Source organism: Falco cherrug, chromosome 4 (assembly GCF_023634085.1).
Source record: "Falco cherrug isolate bFalChe1 chromosome 4, bFalChe1.pri, whole genome shotgun sequence".
In the NCBI taxonomy this organism is placed as follows: Eukaryota; Metazoa; Chordata; class Aves; order Falconiformes; family Falconidae; genus Falco; species Falco cherrug.
The window spans coordinates 8,402,967-8,421,499 of NC_073700.1; the positions used below are offsets into that span (position 1 = coordinate 8,402,967).

Below are 18,533 nucleotides of genomic sequence, written 5' to 3' on the forward strand. Positions count from 1 at the left end.
AGTGACAAAAAAGATTATTTTATGCATTTATTTCTTACATGCAATGCACCCTTCAGTGCCATTGTTTATAGTGATGGGTTGTGGTCACTGCTACTGAGGTGAGAGTCAGTCTCCTGGAAGACACAATTCTTTAAGAGTATAGCATTTTTTTGATTATGAAGAGTAGCTTTTTTCAGGTCAGGCAATAATTTCGTCAGCTGAGCACAAAAAACATCTCAGGGAGCATTTTGAGTCATTCCTCTAAAGCAGTGAAGAAAAGTTTCATTCTTCTGACTGCTGCACAGCTTTGCACATTGTGTTTCCATTTCAGACTAATGTGCAGGGTGAGCCCGAAGTCAAATGTCTACCGGGATTTTAAGCTTAGTTCTTAATCCAGTTCAGAATGAGGATGAATGAAAATGGCCGATTTGCAACTAGCTTCACTGGTGTCAGAGCTAATCAGAAGTTTCTGTGTGAGCTCCTAGTCAAGATGAAACCTGGTAGGGGCTGTACTAAGCAGGAACATTTGGTTTCTTCAACAGAGACTTCTCTTTATGTGCATGAAGCAATGTTCAGCGAACCAGATGGAAGAAATAATTTTCTTGTGATAACTAAGCATCAAAATCACACACACACATTGAGATGCAAAGTGCACCTGCTGTTATGAATGCAGTTCAAGGAATGACTTAACAAAGAGCCACAATGACTGGAGAGGGGTTGAGGGGCAGGAAAAATAGAAAAATAGTTATTTAATGTTTCTGAAACCATTTCATGGCTAACAAAGGTTCATTAATCTATGTGCCTTTAGCTGGGAAATTTTTCTGTTGAGGTTTGGCTACACAATAATATGGATTATTATCTCCCTCATTGTCCTTTACACTCAGTAATGTTAAATACACATAAACTCAATGAGAATCTTGTTTAGTGTGAGAATGAGTAGTAAAAGAGGAAGGAAAACACATAGACAGCATCTACTTACAAAATACTCTGAAACTATTAGATACAACAGATACTAATTAACAGCTGATGGAGAATTTAAACCCTGCAATTTTGAGTTATTTCCCAGATTTAAAGAACTGCAGTCAATGGGAAACAACTGGTGGTGTATCCAGATGACAGAGATTGCTTGGTGGGACATTCTTGTGCTTGAAAAAAGTGAAAATATGCAGCCACAACAATTCAGAAATTAAAGGCATAATGGACTGATTTTGGCATCCACTTCATCAACCCTATTCACACTGACTGACTCCCTAATATAAATGAAACTACTTTTTGGAGAGCGTTCGTTGTGTGTAAAACTGCCAGAAAGAGACTCTTAAGGAACTAAAGGAACAGTCTAGTAAAATTTTATTCTTCCTATACACATTTAGCTGCTTTCTGTCAAAGCCTATCTCAGGTTTTATTACTTCAGTTTTTCACTACTAAATAATATTTATGAAGAAATTATGGGAAGCTCAATAGTTGCTTCTTTTTCCAGATTTTTAATGAATTCGCACCGGGAAAAGTTTTTCCTAAAAGATGCCTTCAGGAGAGTTTTTTACTATATCTACCAATGTATATTGCTCTGACCACGAAAATGTAGGTTTGGTATTGAGAGTAAGCAGTAGCAGATCAGGTGCCGTTACGGCTCCTTTGGGAACTTGAAAAAGATGTGATCACAAATCAACAATTTGCTACTTTCTGGAAATCTAATCACTATATTATTCTGGCTGTTGTAGTTTCAGGAGTAAAAGGAACTAAAAGCGTGTCATAGTTATATGCAAAGAAGCTGTTTCTAGTCAGTTTTGCACTCAATGTGTAGTCATAATTTTGGTAAAAATTATGTTTGAATGTTATTTTAAGGGAAGTATAATATGTGTAATACATAGTGTGTGATCTTTTAAAAATCAGTTTAACTTAGCTCAGCATGAATGTGTACAGATGTATAAGTTTGTATCTTCAGCATTGAAGTGGCCAATTTAAGCACAATAGTAGAATGTCCCAGCTCACTGTCATGTGATATCTTTCCGTGTCTTTCAATTAATTTTTTAATTGTAAATCCTGCTGCCTCTGAATTGCTGATGCAGACAGTCTCCATCAAAGCCATTAGCCATACTTTCAGCTGCAGGCATTTGAAAAAATCCCATTCATATTCTGACTTGCAGAGCTGGGAAAAATTACTTCTGAGGCACCTGCCCCAAACGAATTAGGCAATCATCATAGTAAACTTAGAACTTTAAAGAAAATCTTTCTAAAAAAAGGAGATAAAGAGTAAAGAAAGCACAATGCAGTATAGATACTCTATAAATAAATCATGCACGACTAAAGTTCAAAACTTGCAAACCTACCAAGGTCAAACAGGATTTTACAACAGGCTGCCAACCCACTAAGAAGGAAAGCTTACCCAGCTGAGGAATCAGAGAGAAAGCTGTGAGGAAGGTCTGCACCTTCTAGATGGGGAAACCTCTCCAACAATGGTAATTCAACGTGAGAGAAATACCATCTCACAGCAAAGTTCTTATTATCTTTTCACAAATGTAAAGTTACTTTAACCTAACAGAGCATGCAGATATGTGTATTCCGTCATTGGAATTCAGGTTAGCTATGCTAACGCTGCTAATTCTTTTGCTTCTTGCTTCTTACTCTTCGTAGCTGTTCTACTTCCTAGTAGCTCAGCTGGATGGAATGACGTCTGCCTGAGGACTGTGCTTCCTGCAGTTCCTTGCACTGTGAGCTTCTAGATAAACGTTTAATCTATTTTAAATAGTTTCTTATGTTGTCCTATATGCTTGGCTTTCTTAATAGATTAGTTATTATTCCACAGTTTCACAGATGGAGACAAATATTTGATTGCTTAGCTAAAATGAAATGATTAAAGGTAAAGATGAAAAATTTTATTGCCTCTTTCTAGAAGGAGCTCTGGTCAACAGTTGACTTCCTTTTTTCCCTAGAAATTTTTGAATACTTTCCTTTAAAATCTTACAAAATCTAGGATTTGTGCTTTCTGGAAGACAAATATATCTGCTTGTAATGAAACATAAGGTTTCTGTTGAGATATTGATGCATTAATATCATGCAAAAGAAGGTCTATACATCCATCAGACTTATTGCATTTCCCATAGTGATCTCTCTGTCTATAAAAAATTCTCATTTTCCTGCTTGAATTCATGACATTACTGAGTTTATTTATTTTTTTTAAACTGAAAACACAAATCAAAGGATTCATGTTCAGTTTAAAGAAGACATTTCAGTGACATTTATAAAAAAGCCACTATCCCACCTACCCCCTAGCAGTCTCTCCTGTTTTCAGTAATACCTTTTGAATGTGTAGAGATGTATGAACCATTAATTTGTACCTTGGAAAGATGTTGAAAGAATGATATTCACTTAACAGTGATTCTACATGACAGTATGTAAAGTGTAGAGCTGTAGATTTTAAAACCATAAGAGACAATTGTGACTGTCTATTTCAGTCTATGTAATTTTATGAATGAATCATTGTAGCTTGTCCAACAGCTATCACTGAAAGAGAACTGAGCTTTTAGAAAAATATCCAACTTTGATTGGAAGTTTTTCAGTGATGCAAAGTATACACCTTCTTCATAAAGTATATCAGGCAATTTTTAATACATTGTATGCCACGCTGATGTTATCATCCTCCTTTAGTAATCAAAAGGACAGGTCAAATACCATGGAGAAATCTAAATATAATATATTAATGAAGTTATTTTATCAAAACATCTTAGTCTCAAGATAAAAAAAGTGGCAAGGTGGTCTGGAAGATGTATCTTCCATTGCCCTATGCTGACTTGCATGAATGATATTACCTTCCTTTAGTTTTTTGTTGCTTAAAAATTCTAGTGCTAGCTTTTCTATTATTTTGCCCAGGATTGCTGTCAGGCTGACAGACCTATAATTACCTTGGTCCTTCCATTTATTCTGTCCAAATTTGGCACGATTTAGCTTTTTTTCTGTCAAGCTGAATTTTAGTATTGAATTGTCCTTCCAAGTTAGGAAATTGTCCTTGGAAAATTAAAAAATAGCAACTGACACTGTGTTGTTCACATCATGAAACCACAAGCATATGTCATTGAGATCTAAAACTGTTTTCTAAACAATTAAGCTTTATATCAAAAAACCCCCACCCTGTAGCAGTGGAGGACAATTTAAAATATGTTATTTTTTTTTAAAGAATTAACTTTGCTGGAGTAAGAATCTGAATACTTACTACCTTCAAGTGTTGAATTTAGTGGTCAGTGAGCACGTGGCACTGGAATTTCTGCACACAGAAGTGCAAGTTGGGATGATAGGTTGCATTACTATTTAAAGATTTATAATAGTTTATTTAGAGGTCAAATGATGGCAAGTTAAAACAGAGAAGGACCATCTTGCTAGTTATTAAGTAATTTGCAAGAGCGTATTAATCTTCAGGAGAACTCAAACCCATCATGGGTTAATTTATTAATTCAGAATGGCCCTGCAAGAGAACATTCTGGTTTACCAAAGTACTGCACTACATTTTTAAATGTAAAAGAAGTAAAAGACACTTGAGGGCTTTTCTGGGAATAGCCACATTCATTCTTTCTTTGTTGCAGGCACACAAACAAAATCAAATATTAGTTTTAGTAGTGCTTAAAGTAACTATATCATCATGGATGCCGAGTAAATTCTTTATGTTATTAAAGCTCTGTAGATGAAAAAAGAAAAAAAAAATTTTTAGGAAACTTTTAAAATTAGTATGCTAGTCTCTTAGATTTCTCTGTAGACTTCCAGAGATTTACTACTTTAATACTTTACATCCCGTACTAAATAGTAGATGATGATTAAAACTAAGCTCTAACGTTTCTCCTGGCTGCAACTTCATTGCCAAAATACTGTGATTTGAAGGCTGTTTTTCCATTAAAAAGTATTACAGTATTCAATACAATGTACTTTCCTGAAGATTTGTTGGTTTATCTTTACAAATCTGATTCTATATATGTCTATTGTACTTCAGTGCCCATTTTAATGTCTCTAGATTATTGTAAGTTACTTCAATAGTATTACATGATTTTTCACAGTTTTATTCCAGTATAGAGGTATTTAACTTTTTCTTTCTCGTTTCCCATGAAAAATTCATATTAAAATATGCCATTTTCACCTCTTTAGATAATAATTTTTGCCATGGTTTATTTTGTTTATAACTAGTTTTAGTAGTGATTCTATTGCAAATCATAGGATCAATGTGTGTTTTACAGTGTGTAGAATCTATTATGACAAATTTCTTATTACAGGTTCTTTGATAGAAATAAGACTTAAAAATATGGATCTGAAATCTGCCTGCTTGTATGCTGCATTGTCACTGGCTTTTTAGGTAAAAAAATGACATCAATGAGTTTTCTTCTATTTAGTCTTCTTTACATTGCTGGAATAGTTTCTGCAGCAGAAAGTCTTAACACTATTGAAATTTAAGGCAGAGCTCCCTCTGGTTTCAGTAACTCCATGATTTTACCCGAAATGCATAACCTTTCCTTGTGTTGATAAAATCAATACAGAGCAATGAAGACTACTGTTTTACTGTTTTGGGGTGCCCACAAATCATCAGATTGATTGTAATTAAAATCCAGTCTGATACAGACAATCAGTGTTGTGCTTACATGGGATGCATGCTTACTGAAACCTTACTCTTTGTGTCATAAGCACATACATAAACCTTTGTGCTGGCTGTCATTGCAAGGGTGAATTCTGGCCTGATGGAATAGATGTCTTCAATGGCATTTTGCCTGCTTGCTCCAGCAAAACACTTGGCTCCAAGTTCTGCGTTGCCTGTGATTGCTCTGTAAAGCAATTAGCTAACTAGCCTTGTTCTTAAAGCTATGCTGACATCAGCAATGATGGTGGTGGCCAAAGAGTTTTGGCATGGATCTCTGTGGTGTAATGTCATCAAATAGAGCATCTGTAGTAGTTTCAGTACAGCCTGAAACACAGGATAGTGTAGGCTGTTAGGGAAAGGTCAGTAAGTAGGTAAGAAGCATATCCACAGACATTTAAATTAAGCAACATTCAATGACATAAAGGTGGAAAAAAAGACAAGGTTGTTTGAATGTGCATTTAGAAAAACAGGTATCTATGAAGAAAAAGAAATGCATATTGCATAGTGTTGAGTTTATTTATATATTTATATATACACAAAACCTGGGCAGAGGTATTCTGAATCCGTTGAAAAGATTAGCTGGATAAAATGTATTTTTCAGCCTCTTTTGGCAGATCTCAGGCTTCAGACATCATTTCAATAACTTCTTCACAGCAGAAAATATGTTAATCAAAGAAAGTAAACAGTGTTACTGGATACTCAGGTGCAGAGAAGCTAAGAAGACACTGGCTTCTTCGTTTTTCTGTGGTTGAATAAATTACTTGATGCAAAAGGTTTAATTAAACTAACTTTAAGTTACAACAAAATATCACGTCCCTTAATTTTGTCTGATAATATCTTTTAAATCTAAGAGGGTCAGTGAGTTCCTTCCTTCATGCTGCTAAATCTAAGGCCAGTGATTTGATGCAGGATGGGCCTGTTGACCTTTTATACAAAGAGCTAGTGGAATATAAGGTAAACACCCTGATGTGAAGGTCTTTCAGCTTTGGGGTTACTTTACGGTGCTGAAACAGGGCTCATGACTGATCCTGAAATACTTGCTCTTTCAGATATGCCATCGGATTTTAAGAGAATCATCTTAAGGTTTCCTTGACATTGTGAATATGGGTGCTGCTGCTCTCCAGTGGTTCTACCTAAGCAGTGAGCCACTGGTTTCTGTGAAAAAAAAAAAAAAAAAGGACAGAAACTAGGGGGAGATGGCAGACCACTGTCTCAGATTGACTTCACTTCAAAGGAATGGAAAACGGAGTTGCAAACTTACTATGTTTGTAAAGGTTATCCCATTGTGGATTGCTGTGGAATGCTTTTTATTTCTTCCTAATGTTATATACATGGTTACTGATCTCATAGTTTAATGTCAGTAGAATCACTGTGGCCACTCAGGTTATAATGAGTCATCTCTGCTTTCCTCGCTCTTTCAGATTTGATTTCTGAAAGCTGGAGTAACATTCACTTACTTATTTTTGTGTTCATCTTGAGCTGTTTTTGCAAAAGCCCTGTCAAAGGGTCACTGTTTGAAATTTTCTTTCAAGTATATTTGTCACAAATAGTCTGGCCTCACAGCTTCTCTGTGTTATTGGTTATTCTAGATGGTACAAAGGTTAGTTCTTGTTTTATTGCTCTTAATATCTTATTTTTACAGTATCCTCCTCTGGAAGTTGCGTTCTCTCTTCTGGTATTTCACTTTACTGCATGGATATTGAATAGCGTGCGTTTACATTTCTAGTTTTATCTTGTTGGGTTTTTAAGTCCTGTCATGCACAGGTTCTGTTAACAGCTGAGTAGCTAATTCCTTATTGATCTTCACATCACTTAAATATTTTGAGATCCTTTATTGTTGCTCTTCCCTTTCTGAGCAATCTTCTCAGTTCGTCAGTTCTGGCAGGCTTAAACAGTGCTGGTGTTGGGTTTGGGAGTTTTTTACTGCCTTTAAGTTTCAGTTCACAATTCTCTTAATCCTCTTCAGATTTCATGTTCTTATATATGTCATATACCCTCTATTTTTCCACAAGAGCTCTTCTGACATTCTTAGTCATCCACATCAGTCTTATCCTTCTTTTATGCCTAGAATAGCTGATCTTTCTCATGCTTTCACAATCCCTTGACCTCCCCCTCTTGCTCCAACTCCTATTTTGTTCATTATTTAGCACTGGATGTGGCTGGATTGAAAGAAATACCAGATCTCATGGAAGTCAATGATATTGAAGTGTCTGCCTATTTAGGGGAAGCATTGATGTTCAGCTTCAGTGGTTCTGAGTCAGCCTTTGCCCCCAGGCCACTGCTGCATTGCTGGCTCATTGGAACAGCAGAGAAGGTGGTGCTTGATGATGCAACAGGCACAGACTGAATAGACAGATTTTGCTTGCCAAAAGGTAAATCTGTGTGTAAGCAGGATGCTTGGGCAGAGAGAAGAAATCAACCTGTATTTCTGTGTTTGTCAGACAATGTGCTGAATTTCTAGGAAGCCACAGAAAGTCCTTCTGTAGAGTATGTCAGCCAATGCACTATGCGTACATGGCATCTGGTTTTACAGCGGGCATCTGTGCATCAGAGGCAAGAGAAAATCCATTTTCTATACACATAATCCAACCCCAAACCTTCATGTTTTAATATAATTTAAGCAGTGTTTCTGATGAAGTTATAACATTGAAATGGTGTATCTGAAAACAGAATTAGAATTGAAGGATGGAGAAAAAGAGTATTTCAAATGGGTTACAGTGTAGGCTATTTGACAAAAATCCAGCCTACTGAAGAAGCATTCCTGTCTATTTTTATATAGCTTGATATTCCATGTTTTCTAAGTAGTTTAACAGCTTATTATTCTAAAAAATAGGTTTACAACAACCCCTTTTTCAACTCCCTGTTACATTTTCCCTCTCCATTCCTGAAGCTGCACCTCCCAGGCATCTCAGCACCGCACCTCGCTGCCCTCAGTGAGGAACGTCTTCATGCCCCAATTATAATAAGCTACTCCCTCACTCGAGTGAGTGTTCATGTGTAGGCATATGTATGTTGTGTGTGTGCCTCAGCACCTGCCTGCAGTGTGCTTCCGGATGAGATCTACTGTCCAAGCATATGGGCAGCAGGAAGGTCAGCGTTGGCCGCCTTTTCCTGTATTAGATACTGGAAGTAATAAAAGCTCTCCAGTCTTTTTGTTTTTTCTTCTTGTTGTCAAAACTGCCTGAAATATCTGAGCTTTTTTTCTCTCCTTTCCACTCTGATAGAAAACATTCCACTACCATTTGTTCTTAGTTAGAGCTGCTCTGTGGAGAGGTGGCACTGATGGCAAGAGGTACTTTGCAGATGTCATTACATTCTGGCACCTCAGGACTACATCTAGGGGCTAGTCTAATATCTGACATACATTAATTTACCTGGAGACTCTTCAAGTATATGCCTGACTGCAAGATGCTAAGAAACTGTATTGTTAGCCAGGGATCTCTTTGGCAAAGGTCACAATCATTTGTATTTCCATTGAGAACACCATGTACCGAGGGAAGTAGTTCTGAGGTTCCTCTCGGGCATCAGAACTTCAAAAATAGTCATGATTGAGACAAAGGCTTTGTTAGTATTTTTTTTTTTAAATAGTGTTTGTCTCTTTTAACTTTCTTTAAACCTTGATTTTTTTATCAAAATTGTGCTGGAATTTATGAGAGGCTGTGTAACGTACAAGGTACAGCTGTAACACGTCCACATTGTGTGACTCTAGAATAGGATTTTGTATGCGTAGGGCACTCAAATGCGTTTTATATTGTTAGGTACCTACGTGAGCTATATTAGCTCTTGGGGGCATACTAAAAATCATTTCTCTCTCATCAAGTGTTGTTTTACCCACCGTATAGTACACAAAGTAGGTCAAAATGTGCTACTGTTAAGCAGAGCCCTTAAACCTAAATCAACTTAATCTAAATTGAACTTCTAAGTGAAATTCACCATTTGGTTTGTTTACAATTTTCTAAATTCAGTATGAGACAAGAGGAAGCAATTCAAACCTTTAGAAAATTAAAATATGCCCATTAAATAAACTCAATCACTCCTTTGTACAGAACAAAACAAAAAAAACACCCCTGTATATTAAATCAGCTGGAAGCTCAAAATAAATTTTGAGATTGTACTCTGTGTTGTTGTTGTGTTTTGTTTTTGGTTTTTTTTTTTTTTTAAACTATGTATTTATATGGAACAGCAAACACAGATTATGCCTTAGTAATTTTTATGGCTTCGGCATCTGTCCCCTTGCTTTTATTCACATATTTTCATAGCCATAATCTCTAGTTTCTTATTTGATGATGCAAACCTTTCAGATACAGAAATGGATAAAAATCTTGCCGAGTCTAGTGAGAGTCATTTTCAGGAATAATCCTTTTATTTGACAGGAAATAAAGACCTCAGGCAAAAGGAAAAAAAAAAGAAAAAAAAGCATCATGCATATTAAATGACTGAAGATATTAGTGTCCAATGTTTTCATAGCTAGTTTCTGCATCAAGAAATGCTTGGAGAAGTGCTCTACAATAGCAAACTGGAAAAGCCCCAAGACATAATCTACCAGAGCCTGAGTTTTATTTTGCATGCATAATAGAGCTTTATTGTCTTTGAAATTGCAAAGTATGTTGACGGGTCTGTCAGCTATCTCAAGCAGGTGTCTATAATGGGATACACCCTCCCTTCATTGGGAAATGGCACCCTACTCTGAGATACCAGCTCCATGGTCACTGAAAGGAGTTTCACACATAAGTTCAAAGCTGTAAGTGAACTGCATCAATAAGCCAACTGTGTGAGGCAGGTGATTATAAAATATTGAGATTTGGCTGCACTTGCTGATTTTCAATTAGTTTCAAGGGCGTGCAGAAGAAAGCAAAAGTGTGACAGAATTTGTTAGTTGTTTTAGAAATATTAATATGATGCAAAACTGGAATATATCCATTAAACACATCATAGCACATCCTTGTTTGACATTTTTGGGCAGTGGTGTCTGCTGAAAAAAACCCAATCCTCAAACCCTCTAAGTAACAAACTGTACTCCACAAATACCTTTTGATAATTACACCTGCTAGCTGAGAAACATAAAGAGAGAATCCGTTGTGCCCTAAAGGAATTTTGTTATTTGCAGCTATTCTATTACCGATTGAAAGCTCCTCTGTTGCCTTGTCTACCACTAGCATGATCCCTCAGCACTTTTCTATAGGGATTTGTTTCCCTAGTCTATTAAGCTGGTCTTTGTATTGTGAAGAGCTTCACAGTGAAGTCTTATGATATGAAAGGATATTTACTTTGCTTCCTTATTTATGCTTTTGTCCTTTCAAAGTCTTTGAACTCCAGTGAAAACAGAGTTGTCACAGGTTTGACCTAACTTGGTTCTGTGTTTTGTTGAGTATCGTCATAAAGCCAAGGAGAAAAAATTTTTGGTAGGGTAGCAAAACTGATATCCTACAGCATTCAGAGAGAGAAGGAAAGGAATTTTTGAACTATATTCAACTCATAGATGTGTTTAGGTATCCATAAAGACAAAGACTGGACATATACATGAGATGTTGGTGTTAAAGCCAAAGATGGGATGTTTACATGACAGTCTCTGTTTTACCTAGTGAGGCAATTTAAAAATGATTGTCGTATCGTCTAATGTTGAGATTGTACCACACGTGCTAACATATTTAATAACTGTAATCCCTTACTTCTGTAAGTAATGCAGCTCATTGGACATACTTGTAAGGATGTAGAATTTTAAAGAAAAAAAGACCTTAAAAGCTTGCTCCAGATCTGAAAATCTAGACTTGTGTTTCCCTTCAGTAGCATTTTATACTTTTTTCCCCCATTCTCTAATGTAGTTACTGCAACTCCTCCCTCATTCTATCGGCCTGTGATTTTCTTATTACCTGTGGTTCCTGTCTCAGTGTGCGGTGCCAACACCAACAAAGAGACATGACTACATTTTCTCCAGCAAGTACCAATTAGCACAGATAGAAAGCTTTCTTTTTACGGTTGTTGTTAGCTGCTACTTACTCTAAAGCTTGTTTTGCTTGCTGCTAGCCCTACTTATTCTGAAACAGGTACGGGCAAATCCTGCATGCCTTTGCTGCAGTAGAAATTTGCCTTCCAACAAAATAAATTCGAAATAAATTTTGTGTTGTATCCATTGCTGTATGCATAGATTAATTAATCAGATCAAAAGATAAATACAAATATTTACTGTCAGTTTCTTGCTGTAAGCATAGGCTGTCTCACGCTCTGCATAGTGCGTATTCCTGTAAAAGGAAGAGTGGATCATGTGAAATTGTGTCATGATACAGCCTCAGAATGAAGTAGGACATTTCTTGACCTTGGTGTGCTTAACTGTGCAGCTGTAGTCTTCCTCAAGAGCTGCTTTTGACAAGGAATGTCTCAAAGTAATTTAAAAAATCTATTTGGGAACGATTCTGCAGAAAAACTGCTAAATTCATGTTTCCTCTATCTGGCAAGAAAGAAACGTTTTTTTAACCCCAGCTAATGGGATGTATTCAGTAACTGGAGCAGAGACAGGTAGACTTGAGAATGTGAATTCACTCTGTACTCTGCTACGTGTTAAAAACCATGAATTTTTACTTATTCACGAATCTCTGCAAGTGTCAGTTTCTTAATATTTAATACAGAGCTAATGAATTTTACTTGTTCTGGCAAAAATACTTCAAGATACCACAGCAGAAAAAATTGGTTTAAAAGTGCAAGGTAAGTTTACATTTGAAAGGATGCATTTGCGCTTTCATAGGAGAAATCAAAGCGCTTGGTAGGAAGAGCAAGTGCTCTTGCCCAAAAGCGTGTTTTCGTTGGGGCTGGGCTCCACTCTGGAGTGGCACTTGGGCTGTGGTGGGAGAAGATCCCGGGGCTGGAATTCCCACTTGACGCTGGCGGCCCGGCCGCCCCCTCTCCCGCTGCCTGCCATGGCGCCTGCCAAGGGCTGGTGCTGCCTGGCTGTTGTCTCTGCGGCTGCCGTGGGAGAGCCCACACACAAACGTGTTTGCTTCTGTCTAAAATCTGTGCAGTTTTTAGCAGTTTTCCAGCCTCCAGTGTGGGGTTTTGAAACTCCATCACAAGCCACCGTCAGAATATCCTGCAGAAGCTGGAGCATGGCTTGTATTTATAAAAGTTATTTGTTTGCATGAGGCGCATGTGCTGATACTGTGAGTCATCTGTACATTTCACTGTGACATTTTCAAGCACAATTATGTGTAGTGGAATTTTTTTGGTAGCTGGCTATGTTGCCCATCTGTGAAATCATCATTCTACTGAGCACTAAAAATAGACATGAAACTCTTCAGAGAAAATTTTGAATCTACTTAAATGACAATTTGAAATGTGCTCCTGCAGTCAACAGTTTAAATATTTTCTATCCTAAATATGGATACTCTAAATTTAAGGTGATGCAGTCCTGCTGTCACCACTTCAGTTCACCTTGCTAGCACAGTGATATAGTTGGAAATAATTTCTGGCTAGGAAACCAGTGTGGTGCCCACCAAAGCCAATTCACTTGGGTCTCAAATGACTAGGACTGGCATAGGCGTGTAAGAGCTCTGTAAGGTGGGTAACACACAGGGTGGAAAGTATTTATTAATAAAAGGGGATCACTAGACAAAAATGTGAAGACAATTAATGACTGTAGATTAGAGGGGAACAGGGAGAAGATGGAAAGATGACTACCAGGAAATGAAGCTTTGAGATAAAGAACAACAGAATATCCAGTAACTTCTAAGTGACTGTATTTTCAGTCAAATAATCAAAGCAAGTTAGTGAAAAGATATGGCAAACACTGAAAATAGTGAAGAACTCTAGCGAGGAGCGGGAACTGCTGGAAGAATATAAACTGTGTTGCTGAGTAATAGCATCCTAATTGAAACCACAGAAAGCCAAAGAATCTAATTAGTCAGGAAAACACATTTCATTACATTCTTAGTAATTTGTTTTGAAAAAATCCAAGCGGATTTTAAATGTAACAGATTTTCAGTATGTTCAGAGCAGGTTATGCTGTTTATACTTGCATAGAGAGATAATGAAAAATATAGTTTCAGAGACATACGCAAGAAAGCATTTAATTCAAAATTGTGTTTGCAGTTGTCCCTTACTGTCTGGGTACCATTATATAGTTCTGCGGAGAGGATGGAAAAAATAATTAGGACTTTTGTTGAGTTGGTAAGCATTACTGGAGACCATCACCGATTTCTTTAATCCATAGGCAATTTGAGACATACTTGAAGATGTGGCTCAGCCAAACAAATTAAAAGAGGATTGTTTGTGCACCCCACTGCCTTCCCTCCTTCTCTCCCTCCTTCTCCCTCCCTCCCTCCCTGTTTCTGTACAAGTTTTCACAATGAGATTTTTTTCACAAAATGTACAGCTAGATCTCTAGCTAGACTGAAGTAGTGTTACTCACTTCATTTACATTTGGCTTTCAAAAATCTGTATTTTCGGTGAGCTTATATGCAAATGGTTATATGCTAAGACCTCAGTGTGGTAGGTTTCTGGTATCTTGAATGTTTTTGTCAAGCACTAAATAGGAGAGAAGAAAATCAAAATTGTGCTGAGTATTAGGATCCTTTGCTCATGCAAATTAATAAAAAAACAATTACGCAAAGACATAAAAGACTGCTTTTACAGAAAGCAAGTGAAAATTCAGCGTTATATCCCCTTGGAAGTTTTTTCACCTATTAAATTTCAAGTGTGGATAAGGTCAATGACATGGACAATTAAGCCTCACTGTCATCATCTTTATTCCATAGTGGATTAATGTATTCTAAAATCCATTTATGCCCATTTTTATCTATTTTTGAGACCCCAGTTAATGGGTTTTCAGAAGTATGCACTTTTTATAGTTGTCCACATAAACTACGTTCGTAATACCAAAGTGCTGTTTTAATTTCCTTAGAGAGTCACTGTTGCTTGTACTGACATCAAAAAGATTACATTCACTGATCTGACATAAACAATATACAGGCATTTAAATTTCATCATGGTCTTTTTTAGATAAAAATTCTAATATCTTCAAACTCAAACTGTAGCCCTACCTACTTCAGACAAGAATGAAAATACAAGTCTTTAGACAAAGAGAATATATATGCAAAATTAAAAGGAAATACGTAACATAGACGAGAATGAATCCTGCAAGTCCTTGTTTGCAACATAGCCACCTTTGATTAAAATGTTCCTCCCATGTAGAAGGATAGTAATAGTTTAGTATATATTAGCATACTAATAACTTCAGCTGGACTATTAAAATTAATAATGGATTAACCCACATGAGTGAGAATCCGTGCCTTGTTAAGGACTAGGCTAGTTCCATTGCTTCCCAGTTTTTATAAAATTACGTATTTGTTACGTAAATTCCTCCCACATGCATTGCAATTGGATTTAGTCTTTCTTCCTGCAGTGAACTGCTGCACGGTATTGCTGTGCCCTGCTTCATGAGTTCATCGTGGCTGAAGTTTTTGGCCAAGCAGGTTATCCTTCTGCACAACGCTCCTAAATTCTTAGTGGGCTTCTGCTCCGACGATGTCCATAAGAGGCTGCTGCTTTGGCCACCTCTTTCGCTCACACAAGGGGGAAATGATAGTAATTTAATTGCAAATCTGCAATAAATATATGATAATATTAAATGTATTTGTTCCCTGCTCTACCATTCTTTGACATATAAAGGAAGTACACTGAATATGGCACAGCACAGAGTGTATGACAGATGAGGACATCCATATTTCTTTTTTCTCTGAGCAATATTTGTTTCCATTCAAAATGCCATCGCTTATTATGGTAGCTAGTTCACATTCTAAAACATCCGTATAATGCTGGCCATTTCGTTCAGGAATGAGTAACTAATATCAAAGTGACATAGAAGTGAAGCAATTTTAGTGAGATAATTAGACGCAGGTTTCCAGAAGAAGGGAAAACAGCTGTTTGGGCAATCAATGGCTTCAGTAATTAGCACTTTTGTGACTAAACAATACCAGTGTTCTTGAATACTTTCTCGAAGGACTTCCATTTCTTTTTTAACTATAATTTTGATTTTGAAAATATAGTAGACAATTTGATCTAGCAAAAAAAAGGGCCAGGTAGCTTTTGAAATATGCAAAAAGGCTTACAGGTTTGGACCAACTGTGATTTTTTTTTCTCTCTGTTTTGTGGTAGCTTCCCTGTACGTGTTGCTATGGTCCATTGTAAGGACTAGGGGTTAGAAAACAGGCATTGGCAAGGCCGGAATCCAGGATTTCATGACAACATTTGCAAGGGAAGCAGCCCTTTTCTATAGGATGCTTTTTGTTTATGTTAGATGCAGGCCTTATTGTTTACAAATTTCTCAATTGTGTCTCAGTGCTTAATTTCATAAGCCTCATTTAAAAAAATGTTTTAGATAACTTGAGTCTAGATTTGTAAAGGTGCTAAGTGCCTAAGCAGGTTAGGCGCTAACTCCTGCTAAGCACACTAGGTGCCTACTTCCAGTGCCTGCAGTGGTTGTTAGGCAACTGGTCTTGATTTAGATACTTTTGAAAATGTACCAAGCATTTTTGACACCTAAGTATCTGACTGTTGAGAAAGCAAGTCCTAGTCACTTTCATGGACATTTAAGGCAAGTACCTAAGTACATAGTAGACTGTTTTTATCTGGAAAAACATGAGCTGTAATGATAGAAACCTGTCAAGTGGGTGTGGTACCTTCCCAATTAAACCAAACCAACAGATTGACTCAGGACTGCAACAGCTGAATCCGTCACGTCAGAAGATTATAAAAAAAGGAAGAGCTGAAACTGAGGTCAGGAAGTGGCGTTTTCTGTTTGTAAGACTTCTTGCTAAATCAGCCTTGTTGCTAATGTGTTTTTTTTTGTTTGGGTTTTTTTTTTTAATCCTTTAATTTACAGAAGTAATTGGCTCCACCTAACAGACACCTGCTTGTAAAGCTGGAGGATGGGCATTCTCCATCAGGTCCCTGGAGAATGTCAGCAGTATTAAGGTTTTATTGCTCCTCTTCTAATTACCGCCTGTATTTGCTATTTATTATTAATTGGATGGAGATAGCTGGTGGAGGAAGGATGGCTAAAAGAGTGGATGGGGACACAAATAAGGAAGTGGTAGAGGAAAGGGATAGCAGAAGTAGTTTCATTGAAATGGTTTAACAAAATACCACTTTTGTCAAAGGTTCACAACCATCAGGTTTGATGATGGCTTGTTCAAAAATACTGAAATACTCTTTAAAAATATTAGAAAATGTTCATTGCAGAAAAAATGAACTTTAATTTTGAAACGTCAATTCTGTTTGGAATGCGTGTGTCTGTAACCCTTACTTTATTTCATTAATCACTTGTAGTGATTGAGCAAGTGTCCTGCGGGACCTGGCGGCAGCTGCCCCGGGTTTCCCCGCTGTAGAACACCTCCGGGTCCCGCGGGCCACCCGGGGCTCCGGGGGTGGCTTCAAAACCGATGAAACGGAGCTAAAATATAAACCAAAGTTTTAGGGTTCTGTGGTGAAAGGTAACGCAAAAATGTGGTTTGGGTTTTTTTTTTCCCCAAAGCCTAATTTATTCAAATTATTTGGGTAAACTATGAACACCTGAGGGTTGGCTGGGGGGCGGAATAGCGGCGTTTCAACAGGCCGGTGCGGGGAGCTCGGGGTCGGAGTGTCTGGGTGTTCCCTGGGGGTGGGAGCGGGGCGGTGCGGGACCCCGCGGGGCGAGGAGCGGCACCGGGCCGGTGGGTCTGGGGTCGCTAAGGGCGAGGGACGGGCACGGCCGCCGGTGCGCGTGTGGGGGGGGAAGCACTAGGGACGCTGCAGGCGCTCGCGCCTCGGTACCCGCCCCCCCCCCCCCCCCCCCCCCAGGGCGCCACAGCCGTGCCCGCCGTGTGGGGCAGCGCCGAGCGGCCTGAGGGGACGGCGGCTCGGCCGGCGGTGTCGGGGACCGGGCGAGGCGGCGTGTGGGGCGGCAGCGAAGGGGTTAAGGCGGCGGCAGCGCTATTTGCGGCTCCCGGAGCTCCAGGCGATTAGAGCGCGGCTCCGCGCCCCCGCCCGGCCCGGCGAGCGCGGCAGCAGCAGGTGGCGGCGGCAGCAGCGAGGGAGTTAACCCGGTGGCGGCGGCGGGAGGAGGGGGCCCGGGGAGGAGCGGGCGGCGGCGGCAGGAGGGGGCCCGAGGAGCGGGCGGCGGCAGGAGGGGGCTGAGGAGCAGGCGGCGGCGGCAGCAGCCGGGTTGCTAGGGATGGAGAGATCCCGTGTCACCCGGATGTGAGTGTCATGTTGGCCCAAACTCTGAGGGATTTGGCAGCGGCGAAGCAGCAGCAGCAGGAGGAGGAGGAGGAGCAGCCCCTCGCACGTCGCTAGTCACTACCATGGGGGTCGGGTAGCGGGGAGAGCAGGGGGCAGCGCACACCTGGCTCGGGGTGGGGTGGGGGGCGTCTCTGCTCTTTTTTTGGGTCTTTTTTTTTTTTTTTCTTTTTTTTTCTCGTTTTCCTCTCACACGCTGGAGAAAGTGAGAATAATGCACCAGCAGCAGCAGCCGGAGCAGCACCCTGAAGGTAAGAGCCGGAGCGCCCACCAAGGGCAGCGGCGTGCCTGGCGCCGAGGGGAGGGAGGGGGGAGCGACGGAGGATTTATGAGGGATTTGGGAGTCGGGGATTGGGGGGGATTAGGGAAGGGGCTGAGGATGGGGTAGGTTTGGGATGGGGAGCGGATGAGCGGCTGGGTTCCGGCAGGGACCGGGAAGGGCAGGGGATGATGACGGCGGGATAAGGTGCTGCCCTCGGCGTGACCAACATGCGAGCGGTTTATGCGCGCCTGTCCCCTGCCCTGCGGCCGTCAGTACCCGCTGCCCGCGCCGGGGAGGACGCGGCTGGCTCCGCGTTTCTCTTGTTACTTGTGTAACCGTGAATAAACCTGCCTGGAGATGCGGCTGCCCGGGGTCTTCCCCGCGCCGGGGCCGGAGGGCAGCGGGGGGCGCCGTGTG

At 39.6% G+C, this 18,533-nt stretch overlaps 1 protein-coding gene across 10 annotated transcripts in view; it reads left to right on the forward strand.

Annotated features, from left to right (window-relative positions):
• The window catches only part of CACNA1D (calcium voltage-gated channel subunit alpha1 D), a 235,437-nt gene that overhangs the window by 20,509 nt on the left and 196,395 nt on the right, over positions 1 to 18,533 (forward strand). For 9 of the 10 annotated variants that reach the window (XM_055710181.1, XM_055710186.1, XM_055710189.1 and 6 more), the window contains exon 1: positions 17,701 to 18,105. The exons of the other annotated variant lie outside the window; for it this stretch is intronic. In XM_055710181.1, coding sequence (XP_055566156.1) covers positions 18,069 to 18,105 — 37 coding nt within the window. In that variant the 5' untranslated portion in view covers positions 17,701 to 18,068. Of the gene's footprint in view, positions 1 to 17,700; positions 18,106 to 18,533 lie in introns of those variants that run through there. 10 annotated transcript variants of the gene reach the window in all.